This window comes from Mytilus edulis, chromosome 5 (assembly GCF_963676685.1).
Source record: "Mytilus edulis chromosome 5, xbMytEdul2.2, whole genome shotgun sequence".
Classification (NCBI taxonomy): domain Eukaryota; kingdom Metazoa; phylum Mollusca; class Bivalvia; order Mytilida; family Mytilidae; genus Mytilus; species Mytilus edulis.
Window position 1 is genome coordinate 27,855,208 of NC_092348.1, and position 12,946 is coordinate 27,868,153.

At 31.5% G+C, this 12,946-nt stretch overlaps 1 protein-coding gene across 10 annotated transcripts in view; it reads right to left on the minus strand.

Moving 5' to 3' along the window:
* The window catches only part of LOC139523355 (AMP deaminase 2-like), a 49,422-nt gene that overhangs the window by 13,719 nt on the left and 22,757 nt on the right, over positions 1-12,946 (minus strand). For 7 of the 10 annotated variants that reach the window (XM_071317262.1, XM_071317260.1, XM_071317258.1 and 4 more), the window contains 4 exons: positions 9,974-10,111; positions 6,574-6,636; positions 2,481-2,612; positions 628-791 (listed from right to left, as the gene is read on the minus strand). In XM_071317262.1, coding sequence (XP_071173363.1) covers positions 628-791; positions 2,481-2,612; positions 6,574-6,636; positions 9,974-10,111 — 497 coding nt within the window. Of the gene's footprint in view, positions 1-627; positions 792-2,480; positions 2,613-6,573; positions 6,637-7,435; positions 7,499-9,973; positions 10,112-12,946 lie in introns of all 10 variants that reach the window. The other 3 variants (XM_071317263.1, XM_071317261.1, XM_071317254.1) reach the window with 1 other exon arrangement.

Below are 12,946 nucleotides of genomic sequence, written 5' to 3' on the forward strand. Positions count from 1 at the left end.
AAAACACAATTAACATTATACATGTCAAAGGTTGTGACCATTACTTGACCTTGACATTGACATCAAGACAGTGGCAGATTCAGAAATTTTCATAAGTGGGGGCCCACTGACTGACCTAAGAGGGGGCCTGCTCCAGTCACGCTTCAGTGATTCCTTATATAAGCAACCAATTTTTCTCTGCAAGAAATTAATATAAAACCTTTATAATTATTGCTAAGAAATTATAGGTTAAAGTTTATATAAGAGATGTCTGAATTTTACCTTTTACTAATTGGGTGAGGTGGGGGTAGGGGACATTTCGTGCTTTACAGGAATAAGTGAATTTATTTTACCTTTTAAGGGTATATGATTTAATGTTTTGTAAAATGCTCGTAAATTCATATCATTTACAAGCAAAGTTCTGCAGAAACGTAAGTGTAAAGTGCAATTAAATCATAATGAAATTATTTAATAACTAGTGACATTTTCAGCAATTGTTTTTATGTTGACCATCGAAAACAATTTCATGTTTCCCATAACAAATAAGCAAACTTTATGTGTGTGTGTTTATCATATACTCAACAAATTAAGCTTTAAGGAATTAGGGGATGTTCATTTGATACTTGTGGTGTGTTTGACTAAACTTACTATAATCTTGGCACCTGGATAAGCCATCTTACATTATTTGAGTACACTTTGTGGGTAACTGCCCACTTAGCTAGTTTGTCCCACTCGTCACGAGATCGACCATAAATAGAGAGTCTGTACTCAGCATTCTGATATTTACTCTCCTCCAGGTCACTCATCACTTCCTAAAAATAAAACGAATAACAAATTCTATATCAGGACTTTGATTAAAAGTTTTTAGATCTGTAATTTTAACTCGATAGGATCTTTATTCTTGAAGTTATAAATTCTAAATAGAATCATGAATATAAACCAGGCTAAAATTATGTTTGAAATAGTCCAATAGACCTCATGAATATGACCCAGGCTAAAATTATGTTAGAAATAGTCCAATAGACCTCATGAATATGAACCAGGCTAAAATTATGTTAGAAATAGTCCAATAGACCTCATGAATATGACTCAGGCTAAAATTATGTTAGAAATAGTCCAATTGACCTAATGAATACGAACCAGGCTAAAATTAGGTTGGAAATAGTCAAATAGACCTCAGATCTACTTTATTATTCAATAGTATGATAAAAAAAACATATATTATCAATTATGACTATTTCCAGCTTTCATGTGTCAGTTGATAATGAAAGACAACGTAATTATTTTGAAATTCTACAGGCACTTGCCTACATTAATTTTAGACAAATCTTTATTAAGATGTCTTTTATCTTATTTTAGTATTGTTGCATTGCTGTCTTATTGCTGTATACACTAAAATTAAAATAAAAATATCAAAAAGTTCTGCACCAGAGCCATTTTTGTAACAAAAAATTGGATAACCTTAGACCCCGTTCACACTTGGATATTTAGATTGATTTAAACTAGATCGGTTCACTTTAGATTGATGTAAGCCCAATGTGAATGCTTTGAATTTATCTTGAATCGGTCTGAACTAAAACACCAAGAGATGTAGTCTAGTTTGAATTGATCTAAAGTGAACCTATCTAAATTTATATGTGAAAACAGAGATCGATCTAAACTAGTATGATTGAATCCAAAATAATTTGTGCGCATGTATGTCGGCAAATTTACATGTGCAATTGATTACAAAATGGATGACCAACACAAAAGGGCTGAAAATTAACGAAAAACTATATGAACAGCAGTATCAACATTTGACTTGTAATTCAAGTGAAACAATAACTTCATCCATTATTTTTTTTGCAAGCATGTGTATCAACACATTAATTTAATTAGATATTTTTATTTATACACAGTGTTTACAATTTACAGGGATAATAAGGTCAGATCGATTGCATTATTACATGTGTGAACGCAGTGGTTCAGAATAGACCGATAGAGATCGTTAGGATTAAAGATAATGTGAACGCTAACTGGTTTTATTTAGATCGATTCAAATTTAGATCGATTTATAAAAAGCTAGTGCAAACAGGGTTTTATTTTCATTTCATTGGACAAAAATATCAGTTAATGCAGGCCATTTTTTCTAATCAAAATGTTAAGATATTTGAATTTGAAAAAAAACCCTATTTATATGAAATACAATGAAATGAATAAGAGATGTCACGAGACAGCTACCCAATGACTCAAATAACCAAAAGATATCTAGAGTTCAACAGTCGTCAACAATAGACCGATAAATATAGACATAGTTAGCTATGATATTGGACCAAGTCAGTCAAATTGGACTTACTTCATTGAATACACTCCACAGAGAGCAATAGCTATTGTATTTAAATCAATGGGAGGATTCAATTTGCAAATATTTAAATGGACAGGTAAACATCAACTGATTTGGGGAAAGGTTCTATTTTTTTGCAATAACAGACAGAAACGATATACAACTGTTGTAAAATTACCTTGAGGACTTGACCAAAGTATTTTCCATTGACGTAATTATCAGTTTTAATGAAGATCTCTCTGAGTCGACTTTGTCCAATGGGGTTGTACTTGGCATTGAACTTGTCAAACCTGTGAAATGTGTTTCTGTCCTGCAAATGAAAAGATATAAATAAATAACTATAATTTTTCATTACCCTTTTTTAATTAACAACTTTGTTTTGTTTCTTTTTTTCCTTATTAAGAGGTACATTAAATATAATATATTTCTGAATAAGTTCTTTACCTTTACCTTACAGAGGTATGCAATGTTTTTACAAAATATGCAACCATTCTAATAGCTTCACAAGTACGGGTAAATAGAAAAAAAGATCATTCAAATTTGGTACAATTTTCTGGAAAATTTAAGAACAATTATGGAAATTTCGTATAATAAAGTCAACTTAGGAATCTGTGCCATGATTACTGTGAATTTGTCATAATATTCATTTGGATAGGGACACATGAGGATACCAAGAAATAAGAATCCCTTAAAAATATCAAATTTGACCACAAAAATATCAAATCTGACCACAAAAATTGACACCTGCAGCAAGATGTTCATAAAATATAAGTATGCCAGACTTCAGTATTAATATTTTTGAAGTTTTGAGTTTTGTCTTACATATTTGCATCAGGACTTCATACTTTTTTAGTTTAATGCAACACTGTATGAACTGCCAAAATAGCCTCATTTTCAAATCTTGTCATTAATATTTAAATACCAGGCAAGGCCGTAACAAAAAAGATGGTATGCTACAAGATGTCTCTGGCTCAAATCCAGGATGTCTCTGAGGATTATAATCGGGGGTCATAACCTCTGACTCTAACAGTCAAAATTCAACCTTAATAGTTTTATACCCACTTCAATAGTCTTTAATATTATTTTTGTTTTCAAGAGACAGTCCCCCTTCCAAGATAGATATGTTTGATTTAAGTTAAGAAAAATATGTTACATGTATAAAAGTAGTCATTTACTTCACCTTAAACTTAATTTCACCCTAGAAAAACATTCAATTTCATAGAGAACCACAAAAAGATGAGATGTTTATGTTCATACAAATTTAGGCAATACATTTGTGTTTCAAATTTCAAACAAAACAATGTGTTGTCCTGAGGATGTGTTATGCTAAAATAGAATAGCCCTAACAGACCAACAATTTGCACACACAACAAAATCATGCATTTTCAGTCAATATTTTTCACAATACCAAAAAAAAAAAAAAAGGTATCTTTACATTTGAGCCCCTTTTGTCTATGTTCAACTGTATAACTACATTTTTTTACAATTTTTTTTGTAAAACATTCATAAGTTCCTTCTACCAGTAGCAAAAACAAGTCAGAAAAAAATTAATAAGAAAAAATAAATACCTTCCGACAACAATTTTTTTGCAATTATTATCTTGCAAGATAAAAACATCTGCACTGTTTCTCATCTAAATACCCTATCATCCATACAGCTCAACAAATATCAGAAACTTTATTCAGATAATCAAGGGCCCTTATTACCTTGAAATGGTAAACTTAAACAAGAATGCACACATGGATATGTTTCGCCTGCTTTACTGATCATGATTTAATTTTACTGAGAATAAGCATAATAAGAAAAAATCTTGGAATATATGTAGATAAAGCTTCACGCAAAGAACTAACACCCTTGCTCAGGCCTTGTGAGCCTGATTGAACTTATAAATATGCATTAAAAAGTATTACTGCACTTAAACAGATAAAAAATTGTGCCATAAATTTAACTTCCTTACCAAAATTCAAATATCTCCTGAATATGTTCTATCGGTGATTACATTTATGACAGTGTGTAAAATAATACATCCATTTATGAGTAACACAGCTCTTTCTTTAAATGCGTGTCTAATAATAAGCATCATAACAATAGAAAATATATATGCTTTCTACAACACAACTTACTTTTGATGAGTAAGTCTTAGCAGAATGAAGGATCTAGTTAAAGTAATACAAAAATAACTGGATTTCTGTCTGAGATATCTTACTTTTAGGACTATCATTTCTTATACAAAACCATATTATAATAGGATACACAAACATGTTTAACCATGCCACTTTTGTATGTGCTCTTCCTAAGTCAGGAGCCTGTCCTAAGTCAGGAGCCTTTCCTAAGTCAGGAGCCTGTCCTAAGTCAGGAGCCTTTCCTAAGTCAGGAGCCTGTCCTAAGTCAGGAGCCTGTTATTCAGTGGTTGTCATTTGTTGCTGTACATCAGATTTGATATTTTTGTACATAAATCTGGCTGTTGGTTTTCTAGTTTGAACTGTTTTGTCATGTTGCAGCATTTTATATCTTACTTTGGGTATGAGTTTTGCTCATTGTTAAAGGTTGTACAGTGACCTATAGTTGCTTACATCTATATCATTTGGTGTCTGATGTATAGTTGTCTCATAGGAAACCATACTACATCTACTTTTAGAAATTTTATACATCTAGTTGGTCTTATTTATAGTTAGTATTAAAGGGAGGATCAGTATTCCTCTGACATTTTGGCTCAAAGGTATGACAGTTGAATAGAATTACTGTAGTTCCTTGACTTCTTCCATCCAGCTGTAAAACCAATGCTAAAGACCTAATGCTAATTGAATCTGAGAAACAGACCTAACAAATAAACTTAACCTTGGTGACTGATCCCTCAAATGAGGTTAGGGTCCAATGAACCTTGTCTGACAGAAATGAAGACCTTGCAAGGTTCCCACATACCAATTAAAGCTGTCTTATTAATCGTAAGACTGTGATCCCTTTATATTTGTGGGTACAAATTTGCATGGATTGAGGAGAAACTTGCATTTTCATGATTATTCGATTTCCTGGTTTTGCCAAATAGATATATAAGAAGATGTGGTATGAGTGCCAATGAGACAACTCTCCATCCAAGTCACAATTTGCCAAAGTCTGCATAAAACCTTATAGAAAATTTGTAATTTATTGATCATTTAAATTCATGGTTCATCTGTACCCTTGAAATCCACAAAAGTGGTATCAAACAAGTACCCAAAAAATACAGTAAGAATGAATAAGAATAGATTATATGGTATTCTACACATTCGTAAAATATAAGCCATGAGACACAATGTGAACCTTTTTGGCATGTGAGTGCAGCGATAAAGCAAGAAAGCATCACATTGTGCTGAACGTCTGATATTTTATGATATTTATACACAGAAAACCTGATAATCAATTTATTGTTCTATTACTGATCTTTTTCCTCTCCCTTAGACATTTTATGCTTGACTAAGCAAGCTTGATTAAGTCTCCTCTTACACTGTGAATCGCTGATAACTTCTCCTCAGACATTGTGACGTTGCTGATAATGCCTGCTTATGTTTACAGAGCAACTGAGCAGGGTGATTAAGGAAACAATAATAATAATGAATCCACAGTAATTGGAAAATTCACCTGATAAAAAAAACAATAGTTTTGTAAGCAGTCACTAAACCATCAAAATGAGGTAAAAAGGACAACGAACATCTTTGACATTCGGAAACTTCAGAACATAAGGTATCTGTATGCAAGATATAGAGTATCCAGGTCTTTTACCTTCTGAAATATAAATCCATTATACAAATAGTTTATGTTGTGGCCTCCACCACCAGATTAGCATCCCTAAATACATATTCTGGAACTAGGTTGAAAAAATAGTAGTTTAGAATATTTCTGCCCTGCCAGATTTTCTTTATTTATAATGATTTTCAAGATAATAGACAATACTTGCATTTTATCCCTAATGAGTATTTTTAACCTCAGCCCATTTTGGTTGGCCGGCAAATCATAAGAACGTATGGTACTAATTAACCTGGAAGTTACAAAGGAGAAGACGTTTGTAAAAGAAAAACGATGACGATGGACTCCAAGTGATGAAAAAGGCTCACACTTACCCTTTGGACCAGGTGAGCCAAAAAAATAAATAGATCAAAACTATCAACAAGAAAGGATACTTACATAGTGTCTGATATAAATCACAGCTAAACTCACATACATAATACACAAATATAAAGTAAAACCTTAAACTGTTATTATGTCACATGTTAAAAAAGGGAGGTAATACTCACAGCATGCACATCCAACATATCTACATTCAAATCATAGGGCTTCAAATCCATGCTCGTAAAAACCTGTGGTCAGAAATAAAAACAAATTAACAGTTTCTCTACTCTTTTTTTCTGTTCTTTTGTCACCTTTATGAAACATAAGCATGTTTAATAATTTACTAAAAGGGAGATAATTCAGAGAAAACCCATTTGAAATAAACCTTTACATCGTATTCTTCTAATAAGCATAAGGTCTTTCCAATTTTTATAACACTGTCATCCAGAATGAACCAAGTATAATTTATACAACATATTGTTTTAAAAGTTGAAACATTTGAAATCTATTTTATAAAAAATGTCTTTTCTTTGATATCCTCAGCCAGGGATTCAATTGTTTGCTGGTCACATAGGCAATCTTATTTCATTACTTTGAGCTTCTAAGGCTTTTTCCATTCAATAGCATTATTTTCCATCTTTTTTACTCAGTAACCCCTTAAATTTTCTTTCTATATTTTCTTTTAATATCTTGAAAAACATTCCTGCAAAATTCCTGATTATTACTTAAAGGATTTAAGAGTGAAAATATCTTTAAAAAAAATATATGAACAATTAAAATCAGGGTACATTTAAGTAATGAGTTATTGGTCATCAATTTGCTTATATTTAAAGAATGAAGTGTTGATACTAGTGACCTATATAAAGCTAAACATTGTGATTTGTGACGCAGTACTATCAAGATAACATTTTCATTATACATCTAGTGTACTGTAATAGTGTTCCCTTTTCTGATCTTCACAGTAGGAATTCATGGTGATTATAATAAACAATCAATGCATGGTAAAACTGGAACATTAAACATCCATGCTTTTCTTTTTAGACTTACAGCATGTACATCTAGACTGTCAATGTTCAAATCATATGCTGACAACTGTAGAGTTTCAAATACCTAAGGTACATGTTGACATAATATAGTAAGTGTGGAGGTATTGCTTAATTTACTAAAATTTTAATAAATTCAGAAGGTGTTTCTTACATTAAAAGATATTCCATTTAAATGTATGTGGTAGGGAATGAAAGGAAGTTTTATTTGTTTTTAAATAAATTGTTTGTTTTATGGTTGCATATCCATTTGATGTATGCAAAATTCTGAGCCTGTCCTAAATTAGAAACTATAATTCAGTGGTTGTCTTTTGTAGCTGTATATTGTTAGTTTTTCCTCTTTTGAATTTTTTTTCATTTCTCATTTTAGGGCCTTTTATAGCTTGTTATGCGGAATTGGTCTTGATCATTGTTGAAGGCTGTATGGTGACCAATAGTTGCGAACCTTTTACGTTGTTTAGTCTCTGGTAGAGAGTTGTCTCATCAGCAATCATACCATATCTTCCTACTTTCATAAAGAAAGTATGTTTTGTAGGATCCCTTCAACATTCACATCAATGGAATAGCCCTTATAAGATTGTCTTTGTTTTTACATATTGTATCATTGTTAACTTAGTGAGATGTTCTAATGTAGTTGTAAACTAACACTTTTTACAGTAGAAACTTACTGAGTTACAAACCTTTGTTAAAGAAAAACATAGTACATCCATAATTAAAATCATTTACTTTAATTTGCTTCTTTGGCACATTATGCGTTTTATTTTAATTTGTTTGAAATCATAATTTCTTTCATAAACTATTTTTATTTTAAAAAAAAAGGTGGTAACTAACACTACAGGGAGATAACACTGTAAAATCAGCTAAACATTTTAATTACGTTGTGTTGTTTATGGAATATTAAGCTTCTCAATGATCAAAATTGGTGTTTGTCAAATTGCTATATAACCAGTGTAATTTTTCTGACAAAACAGTAGGTTCAAAAAAATTTTAATTTTTATATTTTTGTTAAAGTGTCAAAATAAATACTTTGACAAAATTTTATGTAAATTAAACAAGCCAAATTAATTTTAGTGAAAGTGTTGGGTACCACCTTAATAAGAGACATGGTTTATCATAGACTTGCTACATTTCCCTTTCTTATCTTTCTTTCTTACTAATTTAAATATTTACTGAAAACTGCCAGTATACTGATTGTCCTTGGAGAAAGGCCTTCCTCTGCAGATGTCAGTATAATGGTAATCTCTTAGTTATAGCAGTAAAAATGTTAAAGGGGTAAAATTGAAAGAATTATTTTTTAGGAAGGGACATGTAGCAAGTCTAGGTTTATCTATGAAGTATCCCAGCCTCTTACTAAGTGTAAATGTTTAAATTTGTTAAAACAGATTAATAAGCATAAATTATTTTATTTAGAACTTCCTCCATATTGTAATCCACACCAAACTCTTCATTATAGTTTCCTTTAAGTGCCCAACCAAGAATCACATTTATTAAAGACGAACATATTTGTGTACAGAAAAATAACATTCATGTGTAAACAAATACATTAATATGAAATTCATCATTATGAAATATTTTTTTAACAGATGTAATTCTATAATTTTCTATGTTTTTCAGTAATCTATAATTGACTTAAAGGAGTAGGTCCGGTAAGGGCCGATTTTGGCCTCAAATTTCAGATTCATCTAACGAAAGTTTTTGGATACTTTTTAAACACTTGAGTGTCTATTTCAATTGAATCGATTAGTTTATGTGAAAGATTTTAACTGATTTAGTCATTAAAAACGCTCTGATTCAAGCTTAAATATGAAAAATCTATCAATTATGACAAAAAACGTCACTTGTCAGATGGTTTTTGTCAAAAATGAAAGTGGCCGCAACCGTGTTCATCCTCGACCTTTATATATGTTTTGTATTATCATCAAATACAACTTACATTTCAATATTATGAATAAACACGATAGCGGCCACTTTCATTTTAGACGGAAACCTTTTAAAAATTAACCAAAATGCTAACATTTTGAAGATTTCAGTAATTTAGCATGACTTAATGATGCAAGAACGCAATATTTGTGCATTGTATTGTCAAAAACAGCTCATATTTATGTAGCAGAAGCATTTTACTTTCCAAAATATAGCTTAAAGATTACATTTTCACAACTTTCTAAAACTGCTATATTTTGGGGCCAAAAAGGGGTCTTACTGAACCTACTCCTTTGTAATTATTATCTCTTGCTCTGACAATGTGTGTCATCATATAATATTGGTACATGTATTTTTATCACTAGTAGTTGAATTCTTGGTATATAAAAAAATAATCAATAAATAATTATTTTTTTTTCAAAGAGAACTTTAAAGTTCCCATTGAATGAACTCCACAGAGGACAATAGCTATTGTATTCATTCAATGGGACAGTTCAACTTCCAAGAATTTAAATACCCTGACCAACACCAACTGATTCTCATAAGAGGTTCTATTTGAGTCTCCTTCGCAATAAATACACAACTGACAGATGTAATTGCTTCAATAATGTTTAAAAGTTACCTCTTTCAGGGTCATTTCTTTATTCAACTTTTTATCAAAACAAACAACTTCATTTCCTTCTGTCTTCATCTTTTTCTTAATAAATCTTAACAAATGCTTCTGATTCATACAGGAAGAGGCGTGGATGTGAGTGTCAACCTATAAACACACAAAAATGAATAATGAGTAGAAAAGGCATTCAAACTAGCAGAACTTTCAATTGGTTATTTAGTTTTTCAGGCCATTTCATATGAGTAGAAAAGGCATTCAAACTAGCAGAACTTTCATTTGGTTATTTAGTTTTTTCAGGCCATTTCATATGAGTAGAAAAGGCATTCAAACTAGTATAACTTTCATTTGGTTATTAACATTTTTTTTTCTGGCTATTTCTGTTATGTACATGCAGGCTATACTGAAATACCTAGTGCATACTTAGTGCAAGACATATATCTTATAGACACCAATCTACTGTTGATTAATTTCTGTTTTTCCATCGACACATATTACATCTTCTTTTATTCATATTACTTATGAAATGCATGAAATTAGGGTAAAGATGACTTAATTTTTGCACTGACGTTCACAACTATATAAGATCATATACACTTACTAAATATCAATTCACTATGGCAAACTTAGATCTAGATTTAACAAAGTGTTTCATTGATTTTATGGACTTTTATTATTATCCAAGGTTGGTGCACTTACCATGAGATGTAAAACTAGAGGCTCTAAAGAGCCTGTGTCGCTCACCTTGGTCTATGTGAATATTAAACAATGGACACAGATGGATTCATGACAAAATTGTGTTTTGGTGATGGTGATGTGTATGTACATCTTACTTTACTGAACATTCTTGCGGCTAACAATTATTTCTATCTATATTGAACTTGGCCCAGAAGTTTCAGTGGAAAATGTTAGTAAAAATTTAGAAGTTTTATGAAAATTGTTAAAAATTGACTATAAAGGGCAATAACTCCTAAAGGGGTCAACTGACCATTTCGGTCATGTTGACTTATTTGTAAATCTTACTATGCTGAACATTATTGCAGTTTACAGTTTATCTCTATCTATAATAATATTCAAGGTAATAACCAAAAACAGCAAAATTTCCTTAAAATTACCAATTCAGGGGCAGCAACCCAACAACGGGTTGTCCGATTCATCTGACAATTTCAGGGCAGATAGAACTTGACCTGATAAACAAATTTACTACATGTCAGATTTGCTCTAAATGCTTTGGTTTTTGAGTTATAAGCCAAAAACTGCATTTAACCCCTATGTTCTATTTTTAGCCATGGCGGCCATCTTGGTTGGTTGGCCGGGTCACGCCACACAATTTTTAAACTAGATACCCCAAAGATGACTGTGGCCAAGTTTGGATTAATTTGGCCCAGTAGTTTCAGAGGAGAAGATTTTTGTAAGATTACTAAGATTTACGAAAAATGGTTAAAAATTGACTATAAAGGGCAATAACTCATAAAGGGGTCAACTGACCATTTCGGTCATGTTGACTTATATGTAAATCTTACTTTGCTGAACATTATTGCAGTTTACAGTTTATCTCTATCTTTAATAGTATTCAAGATAATAACCAAAAACAGCAAAATTTCCTTAAAATTACCAATTCAGGGGCAGCAACCCAACAAGGGGTTGTCCGATTCATCTGAAAATTTCAGGGCAGATAGATCTTGACCTGATAAACAATTGTACCCCACGTCAGATTTGCTCTAAATGCTTTGGTTTTTGAGTTATAAGCCAAAAACTGCATTTTACCCCTATGGTCTATTTTTAGCCATGGCGGCCATCTTGGTTGGTTGGCCGGGTCAAGCCACACATTTTTTAAACTAGATACCCCAATGATGATTGTGGCCAAGTTTGGATTAATTTGGCCCAGTAGTTTCAGAGTAGAAGATTTTTGTAAAAGTTAACGACGACGGACGCAGGACGACGACGGACGCAGGACGACGGACGACGGACGCAAAGTGATGGGAAAAGCTCACTTGGCCCTTCGGGCCAGGTGAGCTAAAAAGTACATATATTGTAGGTCTGGCGTATATTTTCCATAAGTGTGGAAGATTTAAATAATATTCCAAAATTACAATGACTCAGTTGACTCTGAGTGAGTAAGTTGGACAAATCTGTGAGCTGTCTTAAATATATCAAAAGAATAAAAAACCTATGACTTCACAAATTTAATCGATATAATTCCGTTCTTAAAAAGTTAATTCTTTAATTACTAAATAAATGTCATAAAAACAGGACAAAATTAACCAAGGACAACACTTAAAACTTTTTATTCTACCAATAAAATGGTTACAAAATTACAATGATTCAATTGACTCAGTTAGTTGGACAAATCTGTGAGCTGTCTTAAATGGATCAAAAGGATAAAAAAAAACCTATGACTTCACAAACATTATCATAAATCAACCTGCAGACATTGATATACCTCATATATAACATACCAGGTACATATGGATATAAATGTTCATACAATTCATTTAAAAAAAAAATCAGAATGAATATCTGATTTGACCTTGTCAGATAATGACTAATAAAATGAATATCTGATTTGACCTTGTCAGATAATGACTAATAAAATAAATATCTGATTTGACCTTGTCAGATAATGACTAATAAAATGATTATCTGATTTGACCTTGTCAGATAATGACTAATAAAATGATTATCTGATTTGACCTTGTCAGATAATGACTAATAAAATAAATATCTGATTTGACCTTGTCAGATAATGACTAATAAAATGAATATCTGATTTGACCTTGTCAGAAAATGACTAAAAAAATGAATATCTGATTTGACCTTGTCAGATAATGACTAATAAAATGAATATCTGATTTGACCTTGTCAGATAATGACTAATACTAGAGGCTCTCAAGAGCCTGTATCGCTCACCTGATTCTACTTGGGTTTTTGAAATCATATAAAAAAGTATAAAATTTGGCTAAAAGTGACAACACAACCTCATTT